We start from the raw sequence: 14,404 nt of genomic DNA on the forward strand, positions 1-14,404 counted from the left end.
ACTAAACAACATCACTTTCTCCAGTGCCTTCAGAGGTTGTTTACAGCATGCCGGCTCAGAGCCGCTTGGGCCATGAAATACTGTGTATAGTCAATAAACATTTTGCAGGATTATAAAGCATGTTTAAGGCCGCTTTGGTCAAATATGACATGAAGTGTTTCTATTGGCCGAAATACAAATTTGGATATACAAACGGTTAGACAAAATAACAGCGAATGCTTAATACAACAAGACTAGAGTTTTATTAGTGGTTCTGTTAGCGGCCCTGTGAGGCTTTACTCAGGTACAGCAGTCCTTTGAGCTCTAACATCAGCATGCTAATATGCTCACAATGACTTTTAGCAAGTAGTTTAGTGTTAGCATCCTAAAAGTAGATAATAACACAGTTTCACACGTATTTGGTCATCAAAAGTGATGCAGGAATTGTACATTTGTACCTAATGATGATGCGACAAGTAATTACAATGTATCCAATATGGACCATGAATAACTGTGGCAAATCTAATGTCAAGATGTACCACACAAAACAAAAAAAGGAAACATCACAGTGACATAGGACAAAAAGTCAGGATCACCAAAGTTAGTAGGATTCAGTCTCAGGGAAACATGAATGTCTGCACAAAACTTCATAGCAACACGTCCAATAGATCCCAAAATCATGGAAGCAAAGTCATCAGGATACATTCTCTGGGATCCATGATGGCCTGTACAAAATAGTGCCAATCCATCTGGTAGATGGGAAGGTTGTTTGGATAGATTTTTGGGGGATTCTGAATATCTGTTGGAAATTTTGTAGTAATCCATCCAATAGTTGTTGAGATATTTCAGCATGGATCCAGGCGATGAATCAACAGACAAACCGACTAAAAATGGCTAATATTATTATAAAGTGTCCAGAAAGTTCCACTCTCTGGCTCAACAAAAATGTATATTGTATACTTCACTAAGGGAGTATAGTTGCTAGACTTTTGTATTAGATTGCATCACACTGTTGGGTGTTCCTGTTATTTTGTGCGCCCCAGCATAGTGATGATTTGTAGTAAAAATATTTGTGTAATCTGATTTCTGCACAAACTGAAAAAAAAATGCTGCTTTGAGTCATAAACAGTTTTACTGCACATGAAATATGCAATCAAGCGCAGTGAGTCTTTTGTCAGATGTTAATCCAGCCCATTGAAGTCAAGATCTGAAGGGAAGTTGAGAGTTCAAGCAGAAATGTGCTTGACTCTGTTGTATGGTCATCAGATATGGGATTAAAAGCTCCCATGTGAATTGTCATAATGCATAAATATCAGGTGTTTATGTAAACAGAATCAAAAAAACATAAATGCTCATATGTATACCATGACACAAGCGCAACGTGGGAACCGATGAGAAATTAGTTTTGTGTTATTGAGAGCATCTGATCACACACACACACACACACACACACACACACACACACACACAGAAAGTCAGTGCATGTGTCCGTGTTTCTGAAGGATTGTCTGAATGTCTGTAACACAGTGAGCTCAGTCATTTCACCAAACTGCATTTTCTTGCAAAATCTCATCAAAAGCCTATCAGGAACCTGATCCACATGGTAAACAGTCCACGCTGACTGCAGCAGCTCTGCTTGTAATCATATTGGTAGAAATGTTTGACCCAGTCAGTGCAGGAAGTTTTGAAAGGCTTATTACATTAAAGTGTGCGTGTGTACATGTCCTGTTTTTTCAAGGTTGAACGATAATTCTGGTTTATTACGGCTTGTGTTTTACTGTCATAGTTTAAACCATGTTTTATATCAGTGGCAATAACATTGTACTCACAAAGTTAATTGAATCACTAAAAAGATGTCCGATGGGGCGATCAAACAGGTTTTAAAGAGATTCACAGGTTAGGTCGAACGTATTTAGAGGAAAAAATGATGAAGCGTAGAATTATAACCCAAACATCCATTACAGTTTAAAGACCAACTTACCAGTTTTACTTTGACTCACCCCACTTACTGTAAATGTGTGTACACACTTGTACAATTAAACATTTTGTGGGTGTTAAATTGTAGTTTTCCCACTAAATAAAGTGGTTTAGATAATTAACCTTAACAGTTAGCTTGTTTACAACATGTCTGTATGCTCATGCTTTTTTGTGTTTGTAGTAATGTCACTGAGTTCCAAAATGAGAACAATGTTTATAGAAGGAGAAGTTATAAAGTGGAATTATCCTTCAAACCTGGATGAAACACTGAGACAGATCTGGAGTGAATCATGTGTGGGGGATTTTGAAGAAAAAGGGCAGAGGGTAAGGAAACTTCCAACACTCATGCTGAAGTCTCACTCTTCTCGCTTACAACAGGACTAAGCGTGCATGAGGTAGTACAGCAAAAGTAATTGAGAAAATTACAGTCTCAACCCACAACCCTGCGTATTTTTTTCTTGAGGGTCTCTGGTTGTCAGAGGGGGGGGGGGGGTGAAGGAAAGTCCACACTTACCGCTTAGATCTCCCAGGTTGTTTAAACAGTAGAGAGGGATTGTAATCCACTGAGACAGGCCTGCAGCCCTCACTAAGACACACACGCACACATGCACGCAAACACACTTTGACGTTGGAAGACGGAGTGCATCTGTGGCGATCTGATGTGTCGACAGCTACAAGGAGTTACAACCAGCAACCAGGAAATACAGACAGATCTGTGGGCTGATACATCTACCTACAGAGGCTGACTTTGAGCCCACATGCAAGCATCGCTACGCTCAGGCAGCGCACTCCAAAAGGTGGTTTCCATGGTGACACCAACAGGGAAAATATGGGGCTTTGGCCTTGATGACAGCTGGGGCTTACTGTGAATGGAAGACATAATTCTGGCCCGTCACACCTCGGGCTGGGCAATATATTGATATTATTTTGATATCATGATATGAGACGAGATATCATCTTGATTTTGGATATCGTTACTGTGATATGGCATAAATGTTTTAAGTAAATAAGTAGATAAGTCTTTTCCTGGTTTTAAAAGCTACATTACAATAAAGTGAGGTCATTTCCTAAACTTACCAGACTGTTCTAGCTGCTCTATTATTTGCCTTTACACACAGTCATTCTATTCACATTGCTGAGCACCAGTAGTCATCCCTACATGATTGTGACAATATTGATATCAAGGTATTTTGTCAAAAATATTGTGATATTTGATTTTGTCCATTTCGCCTAACCCTAGTCACAACAAACCTCATTGCACTCAGGAAGTGTTCCACTCTGGTTGCCATGTAAAAAGAGTTTTTTGAGCGGTGTAGATAAAACACAAAATTAAGTCTATTCAGAAGTTTACTGTAAACAGTGTGTTTCAAAAGAGCAAGGTTTGATATCAGCTTTAAAACAGGTTCCTTGTGGAATCAAGGAACCTGTCACTTAAATGTGACAAGCACATGGCATCCTCATTTCTTTACTTGTCTTGTGCACAGGAGCCACAGAGCGAGTTTTGCAGCAGCTTGGGAATCAACGTTCAAATCTTTTTGAACCAAAAAGAACTAATTTGGGGTAAAACTTTACACTTCCAGAGGAGATAGTGACATGTTTGCACAGATGAACAGTTTATTTCACAAAGTTACCAGAGATGAGACATGTGCAAACACTCACCTGATTGATGTGCTTGAGTTTGTCTATGATCTGGCTGATGACTGGCTCAGGAGGCTTGTTGCTTCGGGACTCTGAGCCGGGGTTCGCCCGCTTCAGGCCAGGACCTGCAAACCTGACAGGACAGGAAGAAGAATTTCACTCAACAGAACTGTTGAGAGGAGATTCACTCCCTGCAGAGAGCTCAAGGGTAGCTTCATGAGTGGAAGACATAATGAACTGACCAACTGTGCCATCTCTCCAAACTACAGTATTTATCACCATCTAGTGTTGATAAGATGAATGACAGGTCCTCTGCTTTTTAGATTAGGGGTCGATCTGAGAAGCTGGAAAGTCCATTTGTAACTCAACCTAACTTTTCCCCTCACTGGAGACATTCGGTCTATAAAGTTAAATAGGGATTAACTTCTTTTTAACTCTTGATGTTTCAAAGATAAAACTATTTTTTGGAGACGGCATAGTTCTCTGAAATAAATTATTTGTTGGACGTATGTTTAAAATGTTTCAGCATCAGCCTTTAGCACAATATGAACTCAAAGTATCTCATACTTAATGTATGAACTCACAAACACCTGTTTCCAATCTACAAAAAGACACAGTTACATGTTGATATAAAATATTTTACCATTTTGAGTTCTGCCATGAGTCAAAACATCCTCAAAGGAGTTGAACTATTATGCAAACTCTGGCTTGTAATTAACTCCATGCACATTAAAGTGATTGGTTAGTGGCTTTTTAATATCCGCAGAAAATGAGAGGACATTAGCAGCGACTGACTTTTGTCTTGCTTTAGTGGTGAGCGTATATTTAGGTGAAACCAGCCAACAGGCAGGTGCTTACATGTCTCTATGCGTAACTGAGGAAACGCTGGTCTGTTGACGTCTGTGTATGTTATCAAGAGGAGGAGCTGGTGAGTCTGAAAGGTAGATTTCTCTCCAGTTGTTTCTTTCATGTTCAGACTTTCCTGCAGGTGTTTCTCCGCTCTTGGCAATGCCAGGAATTAACCCTTTACTCACCGCAGTGTCATAGCTCCGGGCTTGTACCTCACCATGTGTGTTTAGATCAACTTAATTCAAGATTTAGAAAAAAAAATCTGCCCCCGGGCGCCAGTGATATGAGTGGTGGTGAGGGCAGAGGTCATATTTCATTGTAAATGCCATCTGCAATACCGCCGCGAATGTTGGAGAGATGAAGGACAAATGAAGGCTGGAGTGTGAAGAAATGATTTTCAGAGAAAAGGTTAGTAAGAAAGAAAAGAGCCTTGGAAAAAAGTCGGGGGGTGTGTGTGTGCAAAGCATGAGGTCATGCTGTGTTCTCATTTCTGACACACACACACACACACACATAGACACACCTTTCACCTGCCATCTCCATTTATCAGTCTTCTGCTCCCCTATAAGTCAGACTTTTCATTAAACTCAAATTACATTTCCCCAGTTATTTATTCTTCCTATTAGGCATGATCTCACCCCCTCTGGAGTGCTAATTATCACATTAATAATGGAAAGAGATGTGTGATCCATTAAGGATTGGAAAAGAGGAAATATGGGTCTGGGAAGGAGGATTAAGGCGGGGTGGGAGGGGTTCGAGTAAGGATATGGAGCTGAGGCAGGTTAGTATTTCACATGATAGATGCCGGTCAGATAATGCTGCATATACAAACATCGCCAGTCAAAAGTTTGGACACACCTTCGCATTCCCTTTTGGCTGGTACTTTAATTTAGTCTGCACCACCATTAAACTCTTCCCACCTCAGATAGTCTCAGTTATCAGCTTTTCGTTTGTTATCCAATCTCTCCAGTGCTATTATTCGCCTACCAGCAGAGCCCATCAGATCCGTTACTCTGGTGATAACCTAATCTAAGTTAACACCAATTACTTTGCTATGAGGTCCAGGTCTGAATGAGACGGTCGCCTCTCATATCAGAATAAACGCCAGAGGGGGAAGAGGCGCAGGAGTGCAGGTGTTGGAAGAATACATAATGGAGTCTGATGTTTTTTCACACCAACTGATAGATCACACCTTCAAGCAAACAGGCAGGGGGTCAGAGGTCAGGGTTTGTGGTGTGTAAACAGTGTTGTTGTTACTGTTAATACACTATAGTTGTTCTGACAGCATGTCATGTTGAGCAACAACAAAAGAATCACATTTATAATGTATAACAAGAGCCAGAAGGGACTGTATGAAAATTATTGAGGTGGTAGGTTTCTCTTTGTAATGGATGGATAGATAGATAGATAGATAGATAGATAGATAGATAGATAGATAGATAGATAGATAGATAGATAGATAGATAGTTTCAGATTAAAATTGAATACATTCTTCCTCAGACTGATTTTGTTCCTCATCACTTCCATTGCAAACACATTTGGAGGGGATCTTGGGAGATGAATAATTACATAAAGCAAAACTGATTTTAATGTTCATATGGACACCCAACTATTGTTTTAAGACAGACTTACTTGTAAATGCAAAAGGCCCTTTCTAGAGCCACTGTTTGGTTTGTCCATTCTGGGCTACTGTACAAACACAGCAGCCTCCATGGAAGAGGACCCGCTCCATATATAGATAGAAATGGCTCATTCTAAGGTAACAAAATCACAATTCTCATTTTTAGGTGATTATATGCTGCTTAAAACATACTTATGAATATAATATTCCATTACTATTCCACTAGATGCCATTCAACTTTACACATGGCACCTTTAATGGATTTTAAAAGGAAACAAATGAAATAAAATATAAATGTAGGTCAAGAAAAAAAAAGACGCTTCTCTCCTTTCTCAAAAACGTCCCTACCTTCAGCAAAAACAAAAGTTTACCATACCCCTCCCCTTTTCTCACTGACTCCCCCCCACTAATAATTTCAGCACGCTCCCTAAATCAAATGTTTAAAGTTGACATATCATTTTATCTTTTATCAGTTATCACACGCGCATGAGTTTACAGTGTCATTAGATCCAAAAGAGGAATGGAAACTCGATGTTTTGAGTTGACACGGCATCACATCTATTATCACAGTTATCAGTGTAACGCTCTTTGATGTGGTGAAAAGTGTTGCTCCTCTGATCTTGGCTTCCAGTTGGGATGGTAAACACGCCTGATAAAAAAGCACCACATTTAGCTCGGAGATCACTCCTCAAGTATCAGAGACATTCAGTACCCGACCCCTCCAGCGCTTACCCCCACACACTGCATCTAAATTTATCTGCATGAGACAATATGAGAATGGATGCCACGTTCAAGCTCTGTTGCGGGTCCTATCTGGAAGGATAATGGAAGATGATCCAGAACAAATCTCACAGTGAAAATGTAGCTGGAGTGAATTTGCAGGCATATGCCCTAGGAGATGACATGAAGAATTGCTTGCCGCGAGACATTGTAATCTCTCTATCATTTTGTCTCCTTCCCCTGCCTCCCTGTGCATTCCTATCACACTGTTTGGTCCAGCTTGTAATCATCCCCTCAGGACAAGCTCTGCCCACTTGCCAACCTGATGTCTCCTCCTCAGACTGTGGCTTCATTCCTATCTTTGTGACAGACTCTCTTTCAGCGGTTTGAGGAAAAAGAACCACATTTATTCTCGGACCCTTCCACTGGAACAAGAGGTAAAACATTAACCTGGAGCACTTCTCGTCTGAAAATGTGTGCTTCTGCATTGATTAAATTCCACACATAATTCACAAAGAAGAAAAAAAAAGAAAGAGAGAGAGAGAGAGAGAGAGAGAGGCCGGATATCTATAACTACCACAGCCAAATTGAAATTGGGACCAGCTGACGGCGCAGGCGGAAAAGGAAGAAGTTATGATGTGTGGAGCCAAAGGACAGGGGTGAAGTGAAATATTGCAAAAACCAAATTAGGTTCTGCAGGGTGCACAGGAGATGTTGGATAAAGGAGGAGAGAACGATCGAAATGGCAATTAACTAAGCGAGAAGAAGGTGACAAGCACGCCTGATATTAATAACATCCCATAGAGCCAAAGTCAAGATTTACACTCACACTCAGAGAGGGGAGGGAGAAGGGGGGGCCTTGTGTGAAGATCATCAGCTAAGGCCAAACTTGCCCTTCAACTCACCTACATCCTCCTAAATGTGCTGCTGGAGTATTGGAAATTTAAGAATCAGATGACACTATTTGTATTATTTAGAAAGGCAATAAACTTGAGGAGGACCATGTTGCTGACTGTATTAAGTGCTATGGTGTATGTTTGTCTGAGGGTGCACTTAGGGCTCGCTTTAAATTCAAGCAAAAGGGAACACATGATTTACCTGTCTGTCATTTCCTGCCCATTCCAGCAGAGGGAGTGGTTTGCTGGAGCAGGTTCACGGCTGCACAGCGCCTCCCCAAGACCGCTGTAGAATGAGCCGAACCTCTTCAGGCTGGATATGAACTCCCTGAAGTAGATAAAGACAAGAAAGGTTCAACACCGAGACAGACAAAGAATGATACGTTGGTTCATCTTAATATGAATTGCACACATCAGCAGGGAGAAAACAGCAAGATAAATAGTCCAACAGAGGAGAGAAACAAAGAAGGAAAGACAAAGAAGAAGAGGCAGAGATAAAATGCGAGAGGAGTTCAGCTTGATAACGGTGAAAGCAAGTCGATAAGATCCCCCTCCAGAGAGGCAGAGTGAAAGAGGCTAGAATAAGCAGTGTCTCTATTCCTAATTGACATTAATCTAGCCATTGTGCTGCTGAGGCCAGCGGCCCCGCTGGGCATTATTACACTGTTCATTTAAGCCTGTTACTGCATCAAGGGTGTTAAAAACACTTCAGTGGAGAAAGACTGAGTGTCACAAGGAAACCTGTCCACTGTGTCAGGAGCAATATTTGTCTGTCTGACAAATGTAGCGATCTGGAGAGGGAGTGCTGCTTCATCAGCTGGAAGGGTCTCAGCCTGGATTACAGTCTCTGATTTCCTCACCTGCGGAGGCCCGCCAAAGTCTCATCGGCATCCAAGGATGAGAGCTGGGTGTTGCGGGCTACAGAGGCAGCAGGAGGCTGGGGAAGAGAGGATGCAACGGAGCGAGAGACCCGCTGAGGAGTGTGTCCACACATCCCGCTCACCTGCAGAGAGAGAGAGAGAGGACAGGAGAAAATGAGCAAGCAGCATTGATTGAGGGCATCCTGCTCCATAAACCTCTTCACCCCACTTATGTTTCATTGCTCCCAGTACCTGGACTTCAGCCTGTTTATTCAAACTCTTAATAGCAATGAGAACCTATCAGCAGCCAAACTCCCGGCCTTACTCAGCTGAGCCATTCTGCAAATTGTCATCAGTTTGCATTTGTTTATTTTTGGGAGGGATGAAAGTGGAGGGATTTGCATAACAAACAAGTCATTGTATCCTCTGCCAGCCGTTTCCGCCTTGTTCGAATTTGTAATCATAACAATCCAAAACGAGAGTGTTGAAAACAAGGCCTTTCGTTTGCTCCTTTCCCCATATAAATGCCATTGTGTTTCCACGCGGGACGCACATAACAATAATAAATAAGAAGTCCCCCTCTGTCTCTCAGAGATAATGGACCTGGCACATTCTTTTCAGGTGCAATAAAAATGCAAATGGATGTTAATGTTTAGCTTGTGGTTTAATGATTTGCGGGTGGTTTAATTTCCCTCGGGGATACTGGCCGAGGCTTAATTCTGCCATGTAATGTTAACAGCTAATTGTGCCCAGCTCCCCTTTAAGTGAATAGGCTGGCACCACTGCTGCTGAATACTGATGGGACCCGATAGAGCAGCACCGGACATCTTTATATAGTGGCAGCTGAGGCCACGTGCACACACACACACATACACACAGGTTTGCGCAGCTATCCTTATTAGAATATTGCATTGACTTCCATTCACTGTAAACAGCCTAACCCAAACCCTAACCTTAGCTATAACCTCAGACATGCCATTCATTAGGACCAGGCTTTGGTCCCCGTAAGGACTACTGGTCCCGACAAGGTCAGTGTTTACATGGTGCACACGCACACACACACACATACACACAGACACACACATACACACAGACTTCCCTGTATAAATAAAAATGAATAATTTCATCCAACTGTTCATTTGCACATAACACACCTAAGAACATTAACATGATAAACATGCACTCCTACATAATATACTCATTACCTACACACACACACACACACACACACACACACACACATACACTGTGGGCACACACATTTCTCAACTCAGCACACTGCAATACTTCCTAAAAATATTATTAACCAGCAGTATAACATTTACATATTGGCCAGGAATATGATTAGCTTTGAGGACACAACATTTCCCATTCACTAAAAGACAGTGGGGCAACAGCATAATGAAAATAAATATCTTCTGTAGTGATAACCCGGATGTAACTTCACCCAAAACAATAAGCAGAACATATTTATTTATCCAACATTTTTCTTTGAACACTGTTACAGCAACACACTATATATCCCTCTTGTATTCTCAAGTGACTTAGTATTAGATCTAAGCTGGCTGTTTTCTATTTCGCTGGCTCGGATTTGGTACACTGTCATCTGTAGCAGACTCTGCAGGCTTCTGCTCTTCTGCTGGAAGAGTGAAGGTCTTGAGCAGCAGTCTGCCCATCAGACTTAGAATGCTAAGATCTGCTGTGTCACTTAAAGAGGCTCACTGAACTTGGACTTTACTTTCTAGACATGCGCAGGGTTTCATAAGCGAACTAGAATTCCTGGGTGCAGTTTTAGGAGTCTTGGCACGTCTCTTGGCATCAGTGTATGTTTTCATGTGTGACTGTTTCTTTGCAACTCTGTCTTTCGGTTCATGATCCTGAGCAGCTGTGAGCTTTTTTGCATACATGATGTGGAAGGGTGATGTCCCTATGGTCACATGTGGTGAAGCTCTATAGACTTGAAGGAATTCAGTCATATGAGCTTTCCACAGAGCTTTCTCTCTCTGTGCAGTAAGGATGCTTTATTTTGACACCTTGTTTAGCCTCTCTGTGGCCCCATTTCCTTTCTGGAGGGTAGATTGTAGTCCTGATGTGTTGGATATCTTGTTCTTCCAGGAAAGAGGAGATTAGCTGTGAGCCATTATCTGTCACCACAGCTGTGGGGTTTCCCATTTGGCTAAACACAGATCTGGTAAGGCTAATCACTGTGGAGAAAAGCACGCCTCTGACAAGTTGGAATAGTACCATGGTAATAGCAAACTTGCAGTTACAGGACAGGCGTCTCGTATGGGCCAACAATGTCTAGTACAAGCTTTTGCCAGGGTCCATTCTTGTTGTCTTGTTATTATGCTGACAGAACACACAGATGGCAATAACGCACTCATCTTAAGCCACCAATACAAGTCTCTGTTTTGTATGGACAATGCCTTGGAGGCTCTCATGCACTAGGTGTACCATGTGGGAAAGTAGCCTTTCTGGCACCACTATTCTGTGACTGCCTCTCAGAATAAGCAGTTCATGCATCGATGTGTCTGAAGTTTCTAAGAAACTCAGGAGGAATTTCAACAGACACTGCATCCCTGTGTTTTTCGAGCCCAACAACACACTAAGGCAGAAACTTAGAAACATCAAAAAAATCACACATCCAAACATAAGAAAAGAAATCTAGTGTATGCTGTCCAATACATTATGTATCATGGTTAGACACAGGAGGCCCAACTCTTCCAGTCAAGACCCAGCAGTTTACCTGCACCTGAAAGAAAAGGGACAGATGAGTGAAGTAGGCTTTCTATGTCAAATTAGAGAGACTGTCCGTCAACAGAGGGGGGGGGGTCTATGACACCACTTATCCCCCACCTACAATGCTGTCCTTAAAGTCACGTTTGGCCTCATGTGACAAATCCAATGACTTTTGTTTACACCTGACTTCAGGTAACCTGACACACCAGTTGGTTTATTATAAAGAACCATCTGAGACGTTGTCTGGTTTGGAAAATGGAGGACACAAAAATACTTAGCAGATTGTATCGACCACCCATTGTATCATGGCACTATTGTATCCTACCTCGCATGGCAGCTGGATTCGCAAGATCACAAAAGCACAAGATCCCATGGTAATCCTTATACTATAGAACGGTGATTGTTCTGAAATCACTGGTGGTTCGGACCCACATGCATAACTTTAAGCGTGACAAGATGGAGTCTTATGTGATCTTGCGAATTCAGCTGCCTTACAAGGTGACTACAACAACTCTTGATAACTGTCTTTACAACAGCCATGACTACTAATAAACAAAGTGATATATCAATGACCTTGATAATGACTCTACAGAGCATAAATACCTGGGACTCCCCAACAGTGAGAACTGAAGAAGCGCCTCGGATGATAGGTGAAATGTCTTCAAGTATCTACAACCAAATCCAGTTGCAATTCAGCACTCCTTGGATAACCATGAACTGGATGACTGATCACTACTAACATCTCGAATGGCTGCATATTAGGGGATGTGCTTAATTCTGCAGTGCAAATGATTTTCCTCTCTACTGGGGCAGCAGAAATAGCACAGTCAGCTCAGGGATCACAACCTCTCTCTCCTCATGTTTTTGATCTGAGTTGTACATTTTTGCAAAGTGCTCAGTCTTTTGACATAATTTGCATATTTAATTTGTAGCCATGCATTTAGTCGAATTTGTCAGGAGCATTTTTGTCTGTTTCTGTACCACACTGTTGGAGCTTTTTTGTCTTTGTACCACACCAGTACTTGCACATGGCCAATTCCCCTTGATAAGCAATCTGAATGGCCTTGTCCAGTGTCAGTTTATCTTCTAGTGGCAAATGTTCATTTCCACTCCAGGCTTTCTCTGTATTTCCAAAATCACACAATGCGAGCATCTCATGTAGCACAGAGACGTACTCTGCAATAGTTTCATCATCTCTCTGCGCTCCGTGAAACTCCTGTTTCTCAGTGATGACATTTACCTTCTGCACCAAATGTGCTGTGAGCAGTCACAGTGTGTTTGTAGGTGGTTCCTGTTTCAGTTAAGGTAATGAAAATCCTCTTCAGTTCAACTTCAGTTCCAACGTTGTGCAGCAGTACAGCTTGCTTTGGGGTATCAGGCCACTTGACTCCTTCCATATCAATCATAAGTAGGTAGTTGTGCAACATTTTCAGCCATGTTTCAAATGGCATTGCAGGATCTCTTTGACATTGTAGGAAAGTGGTAGGTAAAAGAGAAGTAGCCACAGCCATCCTTATTGCCAATTTTGTTATGTATTTGTAATGAGACGCTTTGAAAGAAGCACTGGACACAGGATAACATTCCATATAACTTAACTGTGGGTGCACATTCACAACTCCACACACTACAATACTTCCTTTTTTTTCTTATCAAGTAGCATAGCAGCAGTAACATACTGCCACCTATTGGCCTGGAATAGCATTAGCTTTCAGGACACAACTTGCTTATTGCATGCATGTTGAAACACAGAAATGCTGATCAGCTGTAAGACAGAATCATCAGGGTTAATCAATACAGCTTTGTAATCCAAGGATACAGTGATAGCCACTACAGTCTACACACACACATACAAACACACATGCATGCACGCACGCACACACGCACGCACGCACGCACACACACACACACACACACACACAGTGCGGATAGTCACAGATGGTTGAGAACTCCTACACTAGGCATTTACCAATACCCAACAGTCCTGACTAGATAACTCCAGTAATGCTCCCCTACTGTGTACTTAGGGTGAATGGCACACACACACACACACACACACACACACACACACACACACACACACACACACACACACACTTCAGGCCATTGTCTCTGCCAGCCCATTCTCTCCCTCCACATCTTCCTCTCATGTAATTCTCCCTGTCCTCCTGCGCCTGGAGCGAGCGCCGTTGCTCCCACAGGCCATGATTAATGTGATTGGAGCTGTGTTCCTCTTTTTGTTTGTGTGTTCCCGGGAAGCCGTAGGGGAGTCGTGGCACAGGGGAGAGACTGATTCAGCACGCGCCCCCCCCCCCCCCCCAACTCTCCCAACCTTCCCCCACCCCACTCCACCCTTGCCGATTGTTTCTAGATTCTTCAAGGAAGGGGCTCATTAGTGGGGTATTAATATCACCCAGGGCTGGACTAACACAACCAACAGGAGAGTCTGCAGATAAAGCCTGGCTCAGCGTGAGCGCTCTGAAATACATTATCTGTACACTTTTATCTGCACTGAGCAGCCTGCCTCGCTGAAGAGAGAGAGAGATGCTGACGGCCAGTAATACAGCACTCACACACACATACATACACTTTGAGGTCCACATGTGCATACACTTGCACACCTGCATCTCGGGTTCCATGTGGCGCTCTGCTTATTACAGTGTAAAGATAAACTCCAAACAGATCAATGGAAATCCACGTGGATCCCGACACTCCTAATGCATGATTATACATATTATACATTCATCTTGATCACAAAGAAATTATTAATAAGCAAACGGTTTCAGGAGGAAGGATGATACAATCAGTGTTGTAAAGGTGGCGGGGAGCCATGCACAGCTGTAACAACATATTGGAGAATATTTAGTGAGTAATGTTTGTGTTCCAAGGGAGTCGAGGCTCAGGGGAGAGACTGAGTCAGCACTCAGCCCTCCTCCTCCCTCTCCTCCTCCCTCTCCTCCTCCCTGCATTGTTGTCACCAGCACAGGAGCTGACTTCTGGGGAAATGCACACATTATAAGGCATCCTATTTCAGCTCAAGTTCCCTTTTTTAGATTCTCTCAGTGAAGTGAAAATGAGGGCGAAAGACTCACTATTACGTCAGAAGGAAACGTGCCACCAGACAGCTA

At 42.4% G+C, this 14,404-nt stretch overlaps 1 protein-coding gene across 1 annotated transcript in view; it reads right to left on the reverse strand.

Moving 5' to 3' along the window:
• Positions 1 to 14,404, reverse strand: part of gpc3 (glypican 3) — a 107,108-nt gene that overhangs the window by 26,013 nt on the left and 66,691 nt on the right. Inside the window, exons 4-6 of the mRNA XM_053324365.1 lie at positions 8,541 to 8,683; positions 7,883 to 8,008; positions 3,616 to 3,727 (exon numbers count right to left, since the gene is read on the reverse strand). Coding sequence (XP_053180340.1) covers positions 3,616 to 3,727; positions 7,883 to 8,008; positions 8,541 to 8,683 — 381 coding nt within the window. The remainder of the gene's footprint in view (positions 1 to 3,615; positions 3,728 to 7,882; positions 8,009 to 8,540; positions 8,684 to 14,404) is intronic.

The sequence above is a fragment of the Scomber japonicus genome, chromosome 8 (genome assembly GCF_027409825.1).
Source record: "Scomber japonicus isolate fScoJap1 chromosome 8, fScoJap1.pri, whole genome shotgun sequence".
In the NCBI taxonomy this organism is placed as follows: Eukaryota; Metazoa; Chordata; class Actinopteri; order Scombriformes; family Scombridae; genus Scomber; species Scomber japonicus.